General features: G+C 34.3%; 1 protein-coding gene across 1 annotated transcript in view; it reads right to left on the bottom strand.

The window, feature by feature from the left end:
• Positions 1-22202, bottom strand: part of FSTL5 (follistatin like 5) — a 392971-nt gene that overhangs the window by 139390 nt on the left and 231379 nt on the right. The window contains exons 5-6 of the mRNA XM_063310578.1: positions 20321-20517; positions 9431-9551 (exon numbers count right to left, since the gene is read on the bottom strand). Coding sequence (XP_063166648.1) covers positions 9431-9551; positions 20321-20517 — 318 coding nt within the window. The remainder of the gene's footprint in view (positions 1-9430; positions 9552-20320; positions 20518-22202) is intronic.

The following is a 22202-nucleotide window of genomic DNA, read 5'->3' as shown; positions in this document are numbered from 1 at the left end:
TTCGCTAGAGAATTTCTAATATGAAGCTAACTTTCTCCATATACTCCTAGCAATGCTAAAGACATTCATTGTGAAAAAGTGCTGAATTTGGAGAGGAGGAGCAGGAATTATTAGACAGGGATGAAAAAAATTGGAAATACTGCTAGCCCTGTAGAATACTAGCAAAAGATTACTAGGTTACTCCATGAAATAACTCAGCATCACACCTACCATTCGTTCTTGATATCTTCACATGCATTACATATGTCTGCTATAGTGTAAAGCCTTTACATAAGTATTTGTATGTTCAAAAGGCCTTCTAATCAGAGATATCCATGCTATGTGCCCAGATGTCTCAAAAATATTAATCTGCAATATTGAGGGAATAGAGCTTTAGGCATCTGTGCTTTTTTTCCATCCTTTGTCCTCCTTATATGATGCAGAAAAATTGCATTAACTTTGAATATACAGATTTTATACATATTGACAGTTTGGAAAAGGGAATGTATCCTGTAATTCTTAGAGTAATTTCTTGTGTGTTTTACTAATTTCTAATTACTATATAAGCTCCACGTTATAGCATAGAATCTTCCTGTTCAATATGTGTTGGCCAAGAAGATAAGATGCAAGTTCAGTTTTCTGATATTTAATGGGATTGGGAGTATGAAAGAAAGCTTTCTCCACTGCAGCCCTCCTGCAACAAGATAGCCAAAGTTTCAATTAACCTCTTCTCTGTTGTATTGTGGAAGGCTGTAAAGTCCATGTTTTCCCAAACAGCTTTAAGTTCAAGCTGTGCCACTTGTAATGGCATGTGGGAATGACCTTGAGAGACAAGGGGAAGAGCCGCAGCCAGGGGAATGGTCAAATAAGAGGCAGCTTAGCCCACGGCAGGAACTTGGGCATGGCAAACATCTCAGAAGGGACCCTCCCTAGTTTTTTGGGCTGAAAGTACATTTCTTCCCAATTGCCTCTTATCTGACCATTCCCTCACTGTGGCTCTTGCCCCTGTCTCTCAGGGTCATTCCCACATACTGTTACACAGGAAGAGATTTGGGGGATAGGATGTTATAATGCTGCTTTTGTTGTGTTTTTAACAAGGTTTTTATTATTTTTTGTGGAAGTAAGGTGCTAGAATGCCTATGATTAGATAGCATAGAAGTTATGATAAATAAATAAATACATATGTCATGCTCCCAGATCAAATGTTCCCAGAACATCTGATCCAACCCACATGCATGAATGGAATCAACACATGTTGAGACTTGTGAGTCAGTAGCAGTGGGTGGGGGGACAAGCCAGGAGTGTGAAACCATCTTGTTTGGGCTATCTCTGGCATCCAAGGTCAATTGGCAGAGCTGTTGGAGACATCTGCACAGAACTGAACGGACTGGAACAGAAAGGGGGGCTGCATACCAAAGAAGGGGGAGGGGGTTGAGTTCATTGGGCTGTTTAACTTGGAGAAAGCATGGGAACTTCAATTCACAACTTTATCTCTGTACTGCACACTACACTCCATTAAAGAGAATTCTACTTTATCACATATGAATCGAATTTAATGGTAAGCTGAGTAGGCAGTCATCACAATATACCCATTAGCCAAATGAGTTTGTGTCAAAACCTAAAAATGTGAGGTTCAGTACAAGAAAAGTGACTGAGAAATTAAATTAATATAACTGTTAAAATAGGAGAAAGGTTTTTTTTTCCCTCTTATTAGATGTTACTTGCTCCCTGATTATATATGGAATAAAACCTTTTCATCCTCATTATTTTCCAACAGCCAAGATTTCATTTTTATTTTCCTGCTGATGTCTTTGAAGAAATTGAAATCGAACAAATAAAAATGACAAACAATAAAATGTACTTTATAAGAACTCAATATAATGTACACATTGTATCAACACTTACAAAACCATACAAGAATATGCCCAAATGTTTTTTTTTCCCCATGTCAGAGCTAAGTTAATGTGAAATTATCTGTGCTCTGTGCTATATTGTGGCTAAGACTGACCATTACTGCTTGTTTAAAGTTCTTAATGACCCCTGTTTTTCCCTTTTCAACTGATGCATATCAACAGTTCTGAGATACTGTAACTGAGAATGATGGGAGCTAAAAACAATAAAAAGTGTAATAACATAAGCCCAGGACTGCAAACCTCCACCAATGCAGACAAGCCATTGAGAACTTACACACTGCTGATCAACATAATCTCTGTGAATGATCCAAATAATAGGGTATTGAGTGATCTAAGATTTTGACTATCCTAATAAATAAAATATTTCCACCTCCTCAATTGACTGGCTAGCAGGAGAGGAGCTACAATCTATGCCAAAATTGGCAACAGAATACCAAACTCTTCTCTCAGACAAATCTACCACTCCTTATTAGCTTTTAATTGATTGTGGGGGTAAACAATGTCTTTTGACTGCTCAGGCAGTGATTTCTATCTCTTAACAACTAAATACAGAATGTAATAAATTGGTGAGCTTGGTAAGCTTTTTGATGAGCATGTACAAAAGTATCTAAGCAAGCTGGGTGAACACCAGTTCAAAGGAGTGAGACCTGATCAAGTGAAGGAGACAAAAAAATAAAACCCTTGAGAAGAGGGATAAGAAGGTAGATGTTCAAAAGAGACAGAGTACAAAGGAGGAAAGTGAAGCACATATAGATGTTTCCACCCCTATAGCTCCTATCTTGAAGAATAACAACAGGTTTAAATTTCAATTGAAGAGTGATCTTTCCAGTGAAATCAAGACTTCCCACAGACATGCTTTGCTTTCATTATCATTGTTCATGAGCTGGCATCCATACCGTAACACTCAAGTACACTTACTATTTTAAAATGAAAGTCATTACTTTTGGAAATGAACTTTGTAATGAAATCATCCAAAAGTGCATATTTGGGCTTATTAAACTATAGAATGAAATCCCTTGTGAACCTTCTAAGGTTTTTCACAAAGAAGGCATGTCTAAATCATTCTGTAAAATGTACGCATATTTTATTTACATTTGTTTTCTACACAACACTTAATGAAATTGTTTTCAGTATATAAAGTACAGATAGTTTGACCTTTGATTTTTAAGAAATCACATCCCCTCTCCCATTCTGATGTAGAGAGTAAATGTCTAATTTTGTCTTCAGAAGAAATAGGCATTATGTAACAGAAAGGAGTTGCAGAAACTGGCTACATGAGAGACTATATATCTCCTGAGCAGCAGCTTCCTATCAGAGATGGATAGTTGTGAAAAAGCCTTCTTCATTAACCTATTTCTTGATTCTGTTCTGCATTTTTGCAGATAAATCAGTTGTGCAAAACGTATATCAGAAGTATATCACTACCAGGGAACTGACTCCTTGAAAGTTGCCATACGGTTTCTTGACATTCACAGAAAAGAGGAACTTCAATCTTCTTTCTGTTTTGAAATCATTATTCGGATGTTCTGAGATGACTAGCATTCAAAAGTGGAAAAGAATGATTATAAGCAACCTCTTTTCTGGAAAGCATTCCAAGAGGCTGGTCTCTTCAGCTTAATAGCAGCAATACATAATTGTGTAAATATATCAGAATTGATAACAGTGCATTGAGAAAAAAATAATTTAAGTTATCAGAATTAATGCATAAATATAAGATCAAATGAGGTAAAGATAGGTGAGGGAGTACACCAATATATTATAAATAGATACAGAGACTTGGGATTATGAATAAATGTTCGAAGGACATTTTAGGATTGAAATGTATCTCAGTTCTGGATGTGAGAATTTTTTGTTGATCTTCTTGCCTTGACTCTTTAGTCAACCCTAAAGTTTAAAAGTATCTAAATTACTGCAATAGCAAAATTTTGTTTTATTGTTGACTCTTCTCATTCAGTTTGCTGGAAAGAAATATTTTCTTTTTATTTTTTTATTTTGTAAGGACAGAATTAAACTCTCATGGATGGGATGTAATTTTGGCATCTAATTTTTTTTTTTTTTAGAAATGGCAGAAGGATGAACATGAGTATTCTGTATTTTTTAAAATGTTTCCCTGACTTTAATTAAACCTCATAGTGTAGCCACCATGAGAGAATTCCTCCCATAAGGTTTGTTGTTGTTGTTGTTGTTGTTTTAAGGTTCTAAAGTGTAAGTGACCAGTTTTGCTGCAAAATAATAAAGAGCTGTGCAACAGAACAATACACAGACAAATATACAAGCATATATCATATATGTGCATACATATAAACACACACACAAATGCACACAAAGGAAACTTTAAACACTGCTAGACAGGTTTCTGAAGGAATTCTAAAATACCCTCCAATGAGACAGAAAAATAAAAACTGAAAGGAAAAGGAAAGGAAAAGGGGAACAAAAAGCCTTTCAGAAAATAAAGGACAGGTTTCAGACCAGTATTCATACAGAATTCTAAAAAAATGTATTTGTGTGTGTGTGTGTGTGTGTGTGTATGTATGTTTGTATTTGAGGGAAAATGAATATTATGCATCACAACTAAAAAAAAAAAAAATCCCAAGTAATAACATTGGGTAGGGATCAGATTTTCTTCAAAAACAGACAATTGATTGAAGTCTAAACATAAGAGGAAGGATTGCATTTCAAAATCCTGATGATTATTAAATTGAATTTTCACCCATCAGCTCTGATCCAATATACATTTGAATATTTATAGATTAATACTATAGGTCAGAGGAAGATCATGGGGTTTCCAAGAGCACCAATGCACCATAGATACCTCCCTTGCTGCCTCTGGAGTCCCTGGTCTACTTCTTTAAAAAAAAGATAGAAAGCAAGGCACCATCTTCCAGAATCACATTTATTTACAGGAATGCCCTTGGGCCTACAACATTCTCAGTGGGATAACAGGATAACATTTATCTGAAACACATTTTGTCCTTTGAATCCAAAGCCTTGCACACCACTCAGACAGACAATCCAGGATGCATAAATGGTGCCTACACAATTTGGTTAATGGGTGTTTTGTGACTTGCCATACCCTCCAGGTCAATTTTATGAATAGGTTATTCTTCCATGTCAGCCATTTTATGCATGCCCACTACATGTTCTCAAACTTCTAAATGTCACCCAGGCTGAAAAGGTCACCTAAAGATTTAAGGTCCTTTTTCTGAAGCCATATCCAGTCATAAAATGCTGGCAACTAGCCTTCATTTTACTCAAATACATTTTTTCTGCCCAAAGCAAAAGAGAGCAAAATACGATCCCATGACATCAATTTCCAACTGCCTCTGAACATGAGTATTTGACGTTCACTTTGAAATAGTTAAAACTCTTACAAATGGTAAATTAGCATCCTCCACAATCATATGAACTAATCTCTGTTTACCCAAAATGGATAGCTCATCAAAATATTCTTATCACGTAGTCTGAACTATGCAATACTACACCCCCTAGAAAGAGAGGCCTTTCAGTGGTAGAAAGATGTCAATGAAACTAAAGGAAAACACATTTGTAAATACCTGGTATACTGTAGGGGGGAAAAAATGGAACAGTGCCCCTCTGAGGGTTAACAGTCACAGGATAACAATTAAACATAGGAGCTTTGCTAAAAGAAAGATGGTTTTGAAGACTTATTTCCTCCCCTAGTAGAACAATTCTGTAAGTACATGTGGGCTAAGGATGATTTTATTTTCTTTTTCCAAAGGTTATATGGGGCAGCAATTCTCAGGCTTTATTCTCACATTCTCTTCATACCACAAAGTCATAAGTAGTTGATCAGCAATTACTGGAGTTGACATGTGGGTGAACAAATGCAGAAAATATCATTTTTTAAAAGCTAGATATTCTGCTTGCAAATCCCTTGGAACATTTATACTGATATTCATTTATGGGTAGCTGGTTCCTATGCCCCACATCTTCAATTCACTACATAGTTGTTGTTGTTTTTTTTAATACTGTTTGTTTCTCTCTCCCTCTCTCTCTCTCTGTGTGTGTGTGTGTGTTTGTGTGTATGAGAGACAGACAGAGGTAGAGATTGTTTCACACAACGGCTAAAAGTATTTCCTATTTATCTCCAATGAATGGCACAGAGTGAAAATCCTGTCAATGCTTTTCTTCACTTAACATGGAATCATTTAAGGAATGTTGGGTCCATTGTATATGATAAAGTCTTCTTGTTTATATTCACTGCATTCAATCAGTTCTGTTCTTACAAACCTTTTGTTTTACACTACTTCTGTAGGGGCATGGAGTTACAGATACATTTCCAGTGTGTTTAAATGATCAAAGATGTTGTACACTTATTTGTTGCAAGCATGGTACATTTCCTCAGTATGGTCCACTGAGAGTTACTTTAGATAATTACTGTGATTTTTATTTTACAAAGACTTGCTGTCTGAGATCGCAAATTACTTTTCTGTCACTATCAAACTGACTGCACCAAGATGCCATAGGAAGCATTCAAAGCCTAAGCAGCCTTACAAAATGAAGTATTAGTATACATCTATTCAAACATGAAATATAGCTAAGAAAAAATACAAGAAGATCTATTCTTGCTTTCAATTTCATATGATAACTGTAAGCCTAGCAGTTAAACATTAACGTGCCCTGTCTCTCTGACATATGTGGATTCAGCAGAAGGACACTCTAAGAAACTGAATCACACAGATCCCCAATCTGTGGCCAGCTCTCTTTACATACAGCAGTACATTTACATAAGCCACATTTATACTTTCTATTGAAAGAATAGAGTTTGAGAATGGAGCTAGAGAAAGAACAAAGATGAGGGTAGAGCTACTGTTGATTCTATACCTCTGTGAGTTCAGTCAATACACAGAAAAACAACTTCCACACCAACATTGATTTCCACACCCTCCTTATTTAATACACAGTAAAGCACTTAAAGGAGACTGAAATCTCTGATTTCTCTGAAATCTTCAGAAAAAACGTTCAGGACTGTGTCTAAATTTTTCTCTCTCAGCAGTTTGTGTACTGAAGATTTTTCTCCAAAATCTTTTCAATCCTGACAGTGTGGTTCTTTATATTTTTCAGACTATTTCAGTTGGAAATGATTAGGTAGATGACATGTCAGCTATCCCAGGAAACTACTCTCAGTGGCTACTTTTCATATAAAGAAGGGACCCTTTCATTTATGTGTTTATTACCCTTAAAACTCACCATTCACTCATTTAGCTTAGGACAGCTGCCTTTCCCCATTTTCTGTACATATCGTCACTATCTAACAGAGAACTACAACTCTCTAACAACTGCCCTACTAACTACTGATTGCAAAATACAGAACAAATTGCCTCATGTACAGTTTTTTACCCCTTGCAGGGTGCTGGTTAGAACAGAAAACGATACGAATCAAGCAGACACTGATTAGCTACTTCATATTATTGCTTCTGATGTATTTTTAAGAAACACATGGCTTCTCCTGAGAAACAATGGTTGATTGAACTTGTCAGGCAACAGCCTAAAGGCATGCATTGCACATTGTCTTAATAAATGCTAATACATCATAATACATAAACATAAAGATTCACTTGAGTTTAACATGCATCCTTGATATAGATTTCTGGGAACAACATGGAAGTAGTTTGCCATTTCCTTCTTGCAGGATGTTTTTCAACTTTCAAGTCTATCCTATAGGTCTTGGAATTTCCTAATAGTCTTTCAATAGTAACCAGGTCTGCCTTTTTTCCCTAAATAGTATAATAATGTTAAAATAATTAGACTTCTATTTAGCTTCTCTTACCTGGTATCCAGATACTGTCAGTGATATATTACTCTGTGCCTCTGTATAACTACAAAGGCTAACACTTTAATTATATGTGGGTATACACAAACACACGTGTGTGTGTGTGTTACCTAAATAGGGTTTCCTTTATTCTGAATTGGTTTGATTTGTCCTCAGTGATATTATCACATAGTAGACTATGATTAGCTTTATTACATTTCATCCAAAAATGGTTCTGAAGATTTAGCTAGTCAGAACTGTGAACAGTAATGAAGTAGCATAAAAATTATTGTCTTTGGGTGGATATTTTATTTTATATTTTTTTCTTTATTGCACTGCACATGCTGTCTAGGAAGGATTTAGCATAGTACCATATAAAACTCCATTTAAAAGTTGATTTTTTATCTGCAAAATTTATTGCTTAGAGATTGTAAATCATGATGCTCCCAAAGTAATTTTCAGTTGTGTTTCTTTATGAACTTACTACCTATAATTGATAGACAAGTTTCCAACTTCATTGTTTGAAAAAAAGTATGCAAATAGGAAATATTAGTGAAACAATAGTAACAATCATACCAGTTTCACTTCCAATCCTGTTTAAACAGAATTAATTGTCTAAGATTTTACAAAATATATGAAAAAATGAACTGAACTATTAACGGTTCTGAATTTAAAAACACTCTTTTATGTTAGCAGACTTCATATTTTTCCACAGGCCACTTTTTTCAAATATGTTTCAATCAATTCTTTTTCATGCTACTGAACCCTCCTAAAGCAATGACCACCAAAAGTAAACAAAGTCTTGCTAAAATAAAGATTGTTTTACGTAAACTGTGTAAACTCTAGCTGTTGCACTGGGGACTAAGCTCAGCACCCAGCACTGTTAGGGAAAAGAAAAGAAAAGAAAAGAAAAGAAAAGAAAAGAAAAGAAACCTGAGGCTAGGTTTATTTTAATTCTTTTTAACTCAAGAAATGGGCATCATCAGTACTGCCTAGGTAGCTATATAATCACCATTATGTTTCCTCCACAAACAATTGTGGGTCCTGCCTGTCCTCAGTGTGGTAAAGCTGTAGTGGGGGCCACATGTACCTGAGAAAGGAAAATGATAGCTGCTGCTGTGTGAAACAATCATTTACCTAAATGATGGGAAGAAGAATGAAATTGTAGAACCTGCACTTAAAAAGAGAGAGTTTTCAGCTAGCTGGGAAAGAAGAAGGAAATAGTGATTTTTTTTTAACTGCTGGGTTTTGAAATAGCAACCTTTCATATACAAAACAAAGTTTTTAACCTCTGTGTTATTTTAAAATATTGATAGTATATAGAATTTCATTCTCAGAGATAAGGACATTGCCTCAGTTGAGGAAGCCTTCCTGCCTTGCAAAAGAGTCAATGAATTGCTGGGGTAGTCTACAAGAAAATAAAGCATCCCAGCCAAAATGGACAACAGCATTAGAGGCAACATCAGAGGAAGAGACTTCCTTCAAGTTGCTGAAGGAAAACACACCTAAAGGTTGTATTTGTAATGGGAGGGAGGTGAATAAAGACTGGTGTCTTTCATTTTTACCTAAAAAAATAGTAGTTCTCTCATTTTTGGCAGCAGGGCAGCTAGGCTGTCCCCCTTAGTACTAGGCCAAGTACTAAGACTTAAATAAAGGAGGGCTTCCATTGCAATGGGATTCATCTTCAATATAAGAGTCATAATTGTACATATACCATTTCTAAACTAATAACTTCGTATGGAATAAAATCAGGAATCATACTCACGAAATGCTCTGTAGAATTCTTCCAGGCCAAGATGCTTGTCACTATTATAATCATCATATTTCAACAGATCAAAAAGAGAGCAGTCAGACATATCCTTGCCAAGTTCATCTTGTTTTATTACCTGACAAGAGAATTTGTAACCATGAAATTACACTGGAGCTGTAAGAGTTGAATGGTATAATTAAGTATTTCTAATATCATTTAACAGATCATTTTAAGGATGTTATAGGCCAATGAACTAGACTGTGTAAAAGCAGAGATTTCCAGTTCTTTTGTAATTATAAAGTTTCATTCATACATTTTCATTTAATATGTATATAGATTTAGAATTCTGTGCCCATGCAATAGGAAAAAACAATGAAATACTAGAAATATTCTGGATGGTTGAATCCCCCCCTTTCCCCCCAATATAATCAGTTTTCTCTTTATTCATACATAAAATGAAAACTATATGTACAGTATTCAAGGAAAATTAGCAAGTCTAACAAAAGACATATCATGGACATACCCATACACTATTCTTGGCAACTTCCCCTTCTCCACTTCTTCCTTCTCTCCCTCCACCCATCCAGTCTTTCCAGTCTAATTTACAGCTTTCTAGTCTAATCTACAGCTGTGGTATATCTTGGTACTGTCCCATCTAAAGACTGATCAGACTTTACTTAGCTTCCAAACAACAGTGCCACATAATGAGATGCCTGGTTACTCATATATTAGTCAGTAAAAATCAAGTCAAATTATAATTTCAGTTGGAATTTGTATTTATTTTGATTTGGATTTCCTATTTGATTCAGAAAATCAGTATAATTGAATTGTAATAGCAAATTGATTTGATATTTACTTCCACAAGAAAATCTTCATATGTGCAGATCATCAAAATTATCCAAATCAATTTGGAGTCATCCAATTGACTGATTGATTTGACTTGCCAGTTCATGTCAGAAATCTGGTTCAAAGTGATAGAATCATTCTTGAGTTGAATCTCAGCATGATTCTATCAAATATCCATACAATCCTGGTATTTATAACTTCAAATATTCAAAATAGTTGCAAAGCTTCAAACATCATTCATGTCTCAATCAATCTTCCATTGTGCAATGAAATTACTGAAGACAAAGCTATTAGAGAAAGCTGTTTCTAATAAAGCATACATCTGTATGCTGTGCAGTGGTCTGAATCTGAAGGGAAAAAAAGGTGCTTTAGAATATGTCAATGTGCCTATATAGCTGTAATAAGTAACTTTTTAAAGCAGCTGCTTCTTTTCCTGGGATTGCACAGTTGTCCTCTAGTACTATACACAGTTAGGAAAGACATGTGTGATGTAAAGACATGCCAACAAGTGGTACATCTGTTCCTACCTGCCCTTAGGAAGAAAAGCTATCTACTCTGGATATTGTTTGTTCTGAATAAAAGCCAAGATTTTCTCCTACCCTGGTGTGACCATGCTTTTATTAGTGGTTCTAATGTATGTATGTATGTATGTATATGTATGTATGTGTGTGTGTACATATACATACATACATACATATATATATATATTCATACTGTTTTTAATCTTTGTAAGTGACTCAGCATTGTTGATGAGTGGGCAACCTTTGAAATTTGAATAAATGGAGATAATGTTTTTCGCCCCTTTTATATCAGAAGTGCTGCACAGCCATACTTTCTTTTAATGGGACTGACTTGAAATTCTCCACATTATATTTTGCTCTGTTTACAGGCCACTGTTCCACAAGGTCTCACTGCCAGTAGCAATGGAGCTCTCCTAAATCTATAGTCTCCCCTCATCCCAAATCATGTAGGGTTATTTCCAGAATGCTGGTAACTGGTAATTAAGTTCTGCCAGAGAACTAATTATGACAAAAGAAGAAGTGATCTTTAAAATTCTGCTAAAAAATATTAGTTGAAGTTAGAATTTCTTTGGAAAAGATGGGAAAAATGTGTTCATATTTGAATGTAAATTTATATAATTCATATTTTTTACATCTTATGAAAATGAAATAGAGTTATATTTCAATATTCAGACTATTTCAAATTTGTGATGCAATTCTCCAATAATTGTAATGGGAAAGCACATACCTGAGAAATGTGTAGCATGTTATTGTAGGAGGAAACTGCTTGAAAAATAAATCAAAAGCAGACTTTGCCATCCATGACATCATAATATGCACATATGACTGGCTGCACATTGGCTAGGAAAACTGGCAATACTGAAATAGCAATATAACACTGAAGCGGCAGCTGGAGCTAAAAAAAAATGGCATGTGGGCACCAGCAAATTGACAACAGATGCTAATAATCAGTTTTATTTTTTTAATTGTTCTTACTTTTAACTTCCCAGAGTCATCAGGAGTCAAGCAGCCTAAAAATGATATTAAATAAATGCATAAATAAATAATATTTGGTTTGATTTTTTTTTTTTTTAAATCCTTTCCTAGTTCCCTTTTTTGCACCAAAAATGTTTATTAGAGGAGAATCAGCCAGTCCCAAAGACTATCAACATCTTTCAAATAAAAGCAGCTGGTTATAAGCACAAAAAGCAATTAACATATTTACATTAGTTCTGTTTATCAAATGTAAAAGTCTGTCAATCAGGGACTTCCAGGGAAGCAATGGAGGATTTAATATGGCTCCACTTTTGCAGAGCCAGCAGCCGTGCTGGATTAGAGGAGCCATCAAAGGGATCAGCTCTTCAGAACCCTCTCTGGAACAAGGAGAGGACTAGATCACCCACTACTTCGTACTGAGGCTCCCATGAAGAAATCACTTAATAGTGATCTCCAACAGGTTGAGTGCTCTGGAGGTCACAGGGAACAGCTTGCCTATGCCATGGTTTGGTGCCTTCAAGTGGACATTAGATTCACTCACACTTCCTCTCTTAATATCAGAAATTACTTATTAAAGATTTTTTTTAAAAAATAGGAACCTTCTGAAGGGCAAGTACTACACCAGAAGCATTTCCTTCTATCCTGGATGAAGGAAGATTTTTGTAAGTGTAAAGATTAAAAATAAAAAAAATTAACTGTTTTTCAAAACTGTTTTTGAAAAACAGCAACAGGGAGTTTATAATGTTGATTCTGAAGAGTTAAAAGTGCCAGATGGACCTGTAGGTACTTCTTATGGATCGTTAAAAAATTTATAAAATTATATTTGAAGACTCTGAAATTAATTGTAAGAACCCCCTCATGGGAAAGTTCTGGCAGTGTAAAATATACATATGATAAGAATGGACTTTGAATGTTAACTAGAGGGAACCAGAGAGTAATTAAAGGGGAAGATACCTATTACCATAATGGAGCAACATTATTTGTCTATAAAACAAATTAAGTCTGTTTGGGAACAATATAGACAGGACTTAATTTCCAAAATATCTGCTACTATAAAAATGGATCAAACAGGGGCTATAGAAGAAGGACAGATGTTATTGGATAAAATAGAGACTGAAGCTGTCCTGGATATGGATTCAAAAATGGATTTTAAAAAAAATGCTAGACCATAAAAGAGATATGGGAAAAGAAGATGTACTTTCAAAATTATCTGCTACTATGAAAATGGATCTAATAGAGGCTACAGAAGAACAGATGTTACTGGTGGTGCCCTGGATGTGGATTTGAAATTGAACTTTAAAAAATTGCTAGATTATAAAAGAGAAATGGGAAAAGATGTGGATTTCAAAATGGATTTTAAAATGTCAAATTACAAGAGTGATATGGAGAAAGAGGCCACACTGGACTTACAAATGATACTGGCTGAAGTTTCAATAATCAAAGGAGACATTCAAATAATAATCCAGAAGTGTGATTTTGAGAGCTTTCCTATTTTGGATTTACAAAAGAGATGTATTAAATTATCGCAATTGTTCCTGAGAACAGACAAGGGGAAAATGATGAGATACCAACTTGTGGGACTTTATTCAAGTAAGCAGAAGATATATATAGTGAACTTATTGATCAGGGTTAAATATATGTTGTGTTTTTTGGTTGCTATTAATGGGATTTCTTGGTGACCAGGCCTGAATGATCTGTTTTAAGGATCTGTTTATAAATGGGAAGTGATATCCTTTGCTTTAGATTTTAGAGTAAGTGTTAAATTGGATTACTGAATTTTTTTTTTTTTTTTAGATTAAGCTTAAAATACATACATTATAATTTCTGGTAGCTTTTAATAGACCTTTGCAGATTAAGATTGAATGAGTTTTTATGATTGCTTATTGATAAGGGATGTGATATGGGAAGAAGAGATTTTCTTTTTTGTTGTTGTTCATTGAAATACTAGAGAAGGTGTTAAGTTACTGTAATTGTTTATACTTGTCTAGAGGGAGAAGGGAGTAATCTTTTATAGATCGGCCTTTTTTTTTTTTTCTGCTCTCTTACTTTCTCTCTTCTCTCTTCTCTTACTTTTTTTTCCCTTTATTTCCTATACCTGTTTTAGTTCGTATTAGTTTTTTTATATTTGTATTTTTAAATTCTAATAATATAATATCATATAATATCATATAATATCATATCAGCCAAAATAATACAATAGAGAATGCCAGTAATTTTAGATTACTAAGGATGTTTATATAATAGGAATTCAGGGTCATTTATATAAGTACATAAATCTGCCCTATCAAGACACAGATTATGTTTGTTCAATGATTTGCCATGGAATGAGAAAAAAAAAAGATGCTGATTCAGTTTCTGAAAATGGATGTTTCTGATGAGTTCAAAAGGATTATTAAGATTTTGCAATTTTGATTCAGACTGACTGTCTTGTCTATCCAATGTGGCCTGATAAAGTCATAGCATGGAACTGCTAACATGGGTAAATATGTGTTCACTGATCACATGAGGCAGAAGCCAACCATCCCAACTACCTCTCTGTATAAGCCATCTCTATCTTCAGTTTCAAACCTTGCAGTGTTGAGCAACAAGACTTCAAGAAAACTCAACTTGACTTCAACTCAACTCAACTCAACATAAGGATTCCCACATGATTGTGAGCCCTGATTAGGTGATCCTGTGAAGCTGTGTATGCTTGCATATGACCTTTTTTTTCCTTCCAGAGGCTCACTGCATATTACAACATGCCATGAAAGAACACTTCTGGATTCTCTGGCTCTTAGAATCCCATCAAAATGATCCAGTACATAAAATAATGCAGGTCTTATCACTGAGTTGCATTCATAATCAGTAATTTAATATACTATGATTTTCCCATCAAACAAGTCCTCCAAGAATCCACCTCAGAGCATTAAGCCATTCACATTTGGCACATATAATAATGAAAATTGAATGTACATTTATGCAAGAAACTGCTTCTGTGTCAAAAAGCACACAGGACTATTTGTCACAGTAAACATTCATAATGCACAGTGAAGAAGTTTTTCAAAATGACTTGTCATACAAATAATATGATAATTAAATTATACCATACCAAATAATTTGGTAATTAAATTTGAATAATAATAAAAGTGAATAAATAAATAAATAAATAAATAAATAAATAAATAAATGGAGTGACTATTATGCTGAAGGTCTGATTCTGGGGTCTCTAACATGTCCCGATTGTCTACTAATTAATCATATTATAAGATCTTTGGGGGATTTTATTTTACCATTGCATCTGACTAGAAGAGATGACAAGAATCATGTTACTTAGACCATATCATTCAAAATGCTTATTAACTAACTTCTTAATAAATTAATTGTGCTCCACAATTAATTTATGACAGCATACTGCATGTAAAATGGCTCATTTCTCACTGCAGAGAATTCTGTTTTATACCAAAGGGGTAATTGTAATTCAGATGACTACTTCTTTTGGAACTATTCATTGTAACAAATAAGTTAAAAGGCAGTATGACCTTGTAGTAACAAAACAAAATCTGAGTCTAGATCTTGGGTTCATCGTGATTTGGCTATTAGGACCTAATAACCAAAATTCAGAGAAGAACCAAAAGAACAATTGATACCAATTAAATTGATCAATGGTTCATAGATGAGCATCATCTTCATGAGTTATGATTCTCCAGACCTGTCATCTTATAAATAGCTAGCTCAATTTGCCTTAATTCATCTTAGGACTGAGCAGCAGGCAGTACAATTTTTATCAGTTCTCTTGATGCCCAGAGGGCTAGTTCAGTCTGGACTTTTTACCTTATAATACAATCCTCTTTTAACACGCTTTTGCTCCTTCCCCTCCCCATTGTTTTGGTACTTTATGCAGAATTTGCATTTTTCACTGGAAGAATTATATAACTTTTCTGCTCATTCCTTGTTTAATATGGCACTTGTACTCCAGGTGACATAATGATAATCTGTAGCTTCAGAGATTTTTTCTAGGGCCATGAGAACTGAGTTAGATTTGTCTTGACAAAGAGGTTTTTGTGTTTTTTTTTACTTCATAAAGTTGAAAAGGCAACCCAATTTGTTTCAATCATATGCTTTGTATTGCCTTGAAAGCTCAGCTGGCACTTTCAATAGCCAGAAGAGACTTCCATACATGCATTATACATGGACAGAAACATCTAATAATCAGAAGTGTTGGCTGGAGTATGTGAAGCACAACCATATTGCTTTTTCACTTCACTCTTGGAAGTGAGATGGCCACACTGCGGCATGAAACAGTTCCAAAGGGATACTTCACTCAAACCTTTATCTAAGTGAAAAACCCTTTAAGAAGTCTGCAAAATCCCAATATTTAGTACTTTCTATCACAATTTTAACCTGTGACTGAGATCTTCAGAACTGCTTAATATTGTAACATGTAAGTGTATCTGAATTTTTTTTTGCCAGTGTTTTTTTTCTGCTATTTCTGCCAGAAAGATTTATTTTCATTAATAATTGTAACATTTATTTATTTATTTATTTATTTAACCATTCATATAGATCACTACACTCCAGTCAGACTCCTGGTGGCTTACAGCATTTTCATTTAAACAATTTAATCATATTAATTGCTTAAATACAATTACAAAAAGAAAAAGAAAAAAAGAAAAAACAGATTTTATGAATACAAAAAGACAAAAGCATTCAGTATATAAAACAAAACAATAAACCGATAGGTAAAAAAACAACAACAACCCAGAAAGCTCCCAATCATCCATTAACAGCAACAATCTGTCATTTAAACCCTCTGTGAAAGAACTTTACCTTCAACACTTTCCAGAACGACAAAAGAGAGGATGCCATACAAATAATGGAGGTAAATAATTCCAAAGGATGGAACTATTACTGCCTATCCCATGAACCTCATTTGAGGTGCAATTCACAACATCCTGACTATTATGAATGGACTAGATAGGTTGGTTTGAACTGCTAGAATCCTGAGTGATGTGCAGCATCCGCACACTTGTGTTATACAGTATGGTTAAAGCAGTTTTTACCTACCAATAAGTGTGATTCTGCATTTTTTTTTACCAGCTAAAGCTGTATTCTTCAATGGTAGGCCCATGTAAAGTGCAATTGATGTCTCTTTGTGGCCTTTCTATGGCTTAGGAAGAAAGTTCATCTGTTCTTGTAAATGTATAAGAGCCACTGGGAGTTGAGCAGCATATAAATTTAATAAATTAAATTAAATTAAATAATTAAAGAGTTAACAGCTCTGTTCATTGAAGAGCTTCTTTGTAGACAGAGGATAGAATGAGATGTTCCAGGGAGGTATTCAAAAATGGATGCATTAAACAGTGAATCTTGATAACTAGCAAAGTTTTTAACATTTTTCTTTATTTTCTACAATTGGAACATATACTTAATTTGATATGCAAATAAGAGTGCAAAAAAAAAAACATATTCCATGAAGACCACCTTCACAAGATGAAGATGGTGGATAGTAGTTCAGACAAGCTTAATTGACTTTGCCAGCTGCTTTTTTGGAGTTCACTAGAACCTGTGAACAATATATATCCTTTTCATCTTATCATAAAGGGTTGGGCATGTAAATGCTCCAATATGCTCTTTTGTTCTTGGAAAATCAGCAGACCTTTCCTTTGTTCTAACAAAAGCTATCTGACTTGAAGACTTGCAGCTAGACAGGTAAGACAATAATTAGAAAAAAAATCTAAAATGAAAATGATTGTACAAAGCAAGAATCATCTAGAATGTTACATTCTGGTTTGTAGCATATCTTAAACTGCAGCAGTTAAATTCCCAGGCGATTACCTAGAAGTGAGGAGGAAAATATACATATGATGCTTATAGCATTCAAATCAACCCCTATAACTGTGTATGAGACTTTCTGGAACTCAGAGGAATTTGAGTAATTTGTTGTAAGTCAGGAGTAGGATAGACTTAATATATTGGTATTTACTAGTACCCATTCATTTGAAATAGTTTATAAACCTTGGCTATTTTTTCTGGTAAAAGAAATAAACAAATGCAAGACATGAATGGTTCAGGTTCTGGGGAAGTTAGATTAATTTAGGCCAGTGAAGTGGGTTTGTATTAGACTATCAACTGAAAGACAGTTAACTGCTCTCTGTTATTCACTGTTTGCATACAGTATAGTCAAACTGGATTCATTTTTTCAGTGAAAGATATTCCATGTATAGATCCTCAGCAGTGCTTGTGGGATTATATTCTGGCAGATGAGGAAAGGAAAATTAAACAGAGATTTTTCCCTCATCTATGGCAAGAGCTAACACAGGCAGTGCCAACCACCCAGAGACCATCTGACAAAAGTTGTATACAGCCCCAAATCAGCAAAGGAATAATCCACTTCAGCTTGAAGTGCTAAATGGAATAACCCTGAGTAAAAACATGCTTTTAAATATACTTAAAATACAAAAACAGGTATTTTTGTTCCTGTACCAGATTGGGTACCCCCTTCCCCCCTTTTTTTTTGATTGGACCATGAAAAGCATAGGATGTTATTCTATGTAATCCATGTCAATAGTACTTAAAGTTTATTTTAAATTTTATTGTTTATTGTGAGCAGGGACCTATAAAAGTTTGCATATTTTCAATTTCCTCTTCCAAGACAAAACTACTTAGAAAAGGGTATACAGAGGGCCAAGTCTGCCCTTCCTTCCTTCCTTCCCTCCCAGAAAGTAAACAGTGATGCATTTAAAACTCTTAAGATTATACATCCATGTAACAGCTCTTTCAGTACTATGGTGTTGTAATAATGCATTTGCTATGAAGCAGTAGGACAGAATTCTAAAGGACATTGGCTTGACCTAGTTGTATCTAAATTTACCTGCAGCATTCAGCAAACCCTTCCCACTCTTGACTTTTTGCATTACTACTGATTTTGCTATCTTATTCTGCTTGTATAATGCTGCCAATCATGCAAAATAGTATCTTGGATGTGTAGTGTATACTCTTGGGCAGAGGTGGAATGACTATCATTTGTTTGAGTAAATAAAGATGGATTTATTCTCCAGTGCTTTCAGTGAATTAATTATCCACAGGACTTCCTACTTCTTATGAGATCAGAATATTTGTATAGATTCTATTTGCTCCGAAGACACAAGAACCCTGATTAAACTCCCATAAAGAATTTTAATAAGCAGAAAATACAGACTAAGAAAAAAATGTATTTTTCTAAAATGTTGAGACTGTAACTGAAACATATTAGTGTACTGATTCAATAAAATCCTACAATTAAGAATATAAAACATACTGTATTATTCTAAATCAAAACATATTTTCAGATTTTGGCTTGTTTTCATACAATACTTTAAACTAGATTGTCCCAGTCTGATACTCTCCTGGTACATAAGATAAATTTCCTATAATCAGTAGAAATACAGTGGAAAACTGTGATTTTTTGGGAAAGTTTTTTTTTAGTATATTTGTATATGTATATCTTATAATATATCTCTTTTAATCAATATTTATTTTTTTACTGTTTTAAATTCGCTTGTAAACCGCCCATAGTCATTGAGATGTGTGGTGAAGAAATGTGATAAATAAATAAACAAATAAATAAAGTAAGCAAGCAGTGAACACTGAAGCAAATAAATAGCATCATTTATCAGGTTCTTTGAATGCATTTATCAGTTATTGGAATAATGAGCATTATAACCTTCCATGCTGCATTTGGTGTAATGTCTGAATGAGTTATAGTCACATGTACCCATTTATGTCATCCTTTCACAGAGAAGATTAATAAAATCAAAGATACGTATACATACACACACACACACACACACACATACATATACATATACATATGCATATACACATTACACATTAACCAATATTACTGGAGTTAATTCCCCATATCTGGTTTACTAATATACTGGAGCACCTTCAACCCAAAATAAAATGAAACGAACAAGCAAAACTCCAGAAAAGCCTAAACTGGTGTACACAGACAGCAAAGATTCTTGTGACATTTAAAAAAATGAGCATCAGTTGTGTTATTAGTTTTGTGTACCTGTACTTTTTTGCACCAGATGCAGGAACCATTTTTAGTTGATGTTTATCATCTCTGTCCTCTCTATCTTTTATACCTACATCAAATTTGAAATGCTGCAGTCAGAAAGCCAGAAAATGCAAGCAGGTCAGTAGGCTTGTGACATCTCTATGCAACTTTCAGTGGGAAAAGTGACCATTTACAAAAGAGCATGCTAGCTATGCTTATTTTGTATTGTTATGTACTTTGTTATGTTATCAATTAAAAACTAGAAGACCAAAATTAGATAGGCTGATAAATTTAAAGTCAACAATTTCACTTGAGTTTCTTTCTAAGACATTTCAGTTTTTTAGTGTTTTATTTTATCCATCATTATTAATATGGAAAATAATATTTTGCTTGGTTAAGGCTCCACAGAAACAGTGCTCCAAAAGTAAAATGAAGATAGTAACAGATGCTACTTATCTCATGTGGCAAAGTCAAATTTCGTCCTTACTGTCTTCTATCTAAACTATGTAGCAATGAACATGTAACCTAAGCATTTACCTGTGTTAGTTCGTTGCTATCTACAAGTCCATTGTTGTCTGAATCATAATATTTAAACATCTGATCCACCAATAATTTCTTCAAAGCCATTTTATCTTCAACAATGCTTTCTTTTGTTTGTAGAATATATTTTCTGTTCTGTAGATCCAGCAGGAAATTTTTCATTTTGTTATAGTCAATAGAATTGCAGTTGTCCCCTGTCAAGATAATACATTTTTTTAAATAATAATCATACTACTTTAAAAAAAGAACAATTTTGTTCCATTTCTTTTAGGACAAATATCACAGTTGGATCCTGATTCTTAAATATGACTAAATATATTCAGACCAATATGTATGAGGCAGAAATGGAAACAAAAACAAGATAATATGCCAGCTCTGATCAACTGTAAAATCTGAACTGAATTTACAGATTTGGATGGACCAAAATCCAAGATGTCCAATCAGCAGTTCATCATATGCCAGTGATATTGTTTTCTAGAAACCTTTAAGAATTGGGCCACAACTTAAATGGCACTCAGAAATGATAATAGAAAGTCAAACTATATAGTATAATGGCATCCACATTTAAAGAATTAGAAATTAAATGCAACTCACAAAAATAATTACTTTTTCAAAAGAACATAACTTTTCAATTTGAATTGGAACAATAAAGCTCAATAAGCAGGCAGAAGGGAAATGCAAAATTATTTTCTCTTAAATTATTTCAAAGGGAAGAAACAGAAATATCTTAATTAAAAACCAATCAGTAACATCCATTTTGTTAAAAACAGCAATTACACTCACACTGAGTGTATGGATGGTAAGTTAATTGTGGTTGATAGCCACCAATTTTATTTAGCTGAAATGGTTCACAGTGATTATCAAATGACTTTGTGAACTTGTGATTTTGTTAAATGGATATTTCAACACCAAACACAGCTATTTCACATAGTATATGCAAAAAAAGGAGCATTGTTGGGAAACTACTCCTGTTAACTGTTTAAATTCAGGTTTAGAGCTTATAGACTCAGAGACCATAGATGAGACCACTGTGCAAAAGTTTAATTTGCCCATGCAGATATTAACCTATGTTTGCAGAAACAATTGATGGGCAAGTTCTTTGCGATGGTCCTTTTTTACAATGCACTACAGCTTTGCAATTGACAATATGGAATCACACAGAATTCTTATAGTCTATGTTACAGCTTCCTTACATGTACATTTAGTTCTAGGTATTAATTGACTGCAAAACATAATCTAATGTTCATTTGGGATAATTTCTTTTCCATTCTCAAAATGTCAACTTCACTATTTGAAAGCATCACACTTTCACCCTTCAATCTCTCCTGCTCAGCTCTTTGACATGCCAGAAAAATATGTGGTGGTGGTGGTGGTGGTGGTGGAGAAGGAGGAGGAGGTGGAGGAGGAGGAAATATTGCCTTATTCCACATATGACTGTACCATCAATCTGAAGTCAGAAGGCCAGATTCCAGCTAATAGACAATACCCCATATCTACTCAAGAGTTAGCCACTTTAAAGGAATTTTTGTATGACAATTTGAAGAAAGGATTCATTCATCCTTCTATATTCCTAGCATCTGCACCTATATTTTTCATCTCCAAGAGGGTTAATTCTTTTAGGACTGTGCCTGATGCTTCTGAACCATTGGGGATCACTACCCATTGCCTCTTATTGCAGAATAAGCCGTTTCACAAGGCATGCATTTTCACAAAGTTGGACTTAAGAGGTGCTTATAATTTTATCAGTATGAAAGAGGGACACAAAAACTTCATTTGACATAAATACGGCAAATCTGAATACAGAGTAATTCCTTTTAGCTTGGTTAATTGTGGGATATGGCTGCGAGAACTGGACCATAAGGAAGGCTGAGAGAAGGAA

This window comes from Candoia aspera, chromosome 8, assembly GCF_035149785.1.
Source record: "Candoia aspera isolate rCanAsp1 chromosome 8, rCanAsp1.hap2, whole genome shotgun sequence".
Classification (NCBI taxonomy): domain Eukaryota; kingdom Metazoa; phylum Chordata; class Lepidosauria; order Squamata; family Boidae; genus Candoia; species Candoia aspera.
This window is presented reverse-complemented; position numbering and strand designations above follow the sequence as displayed.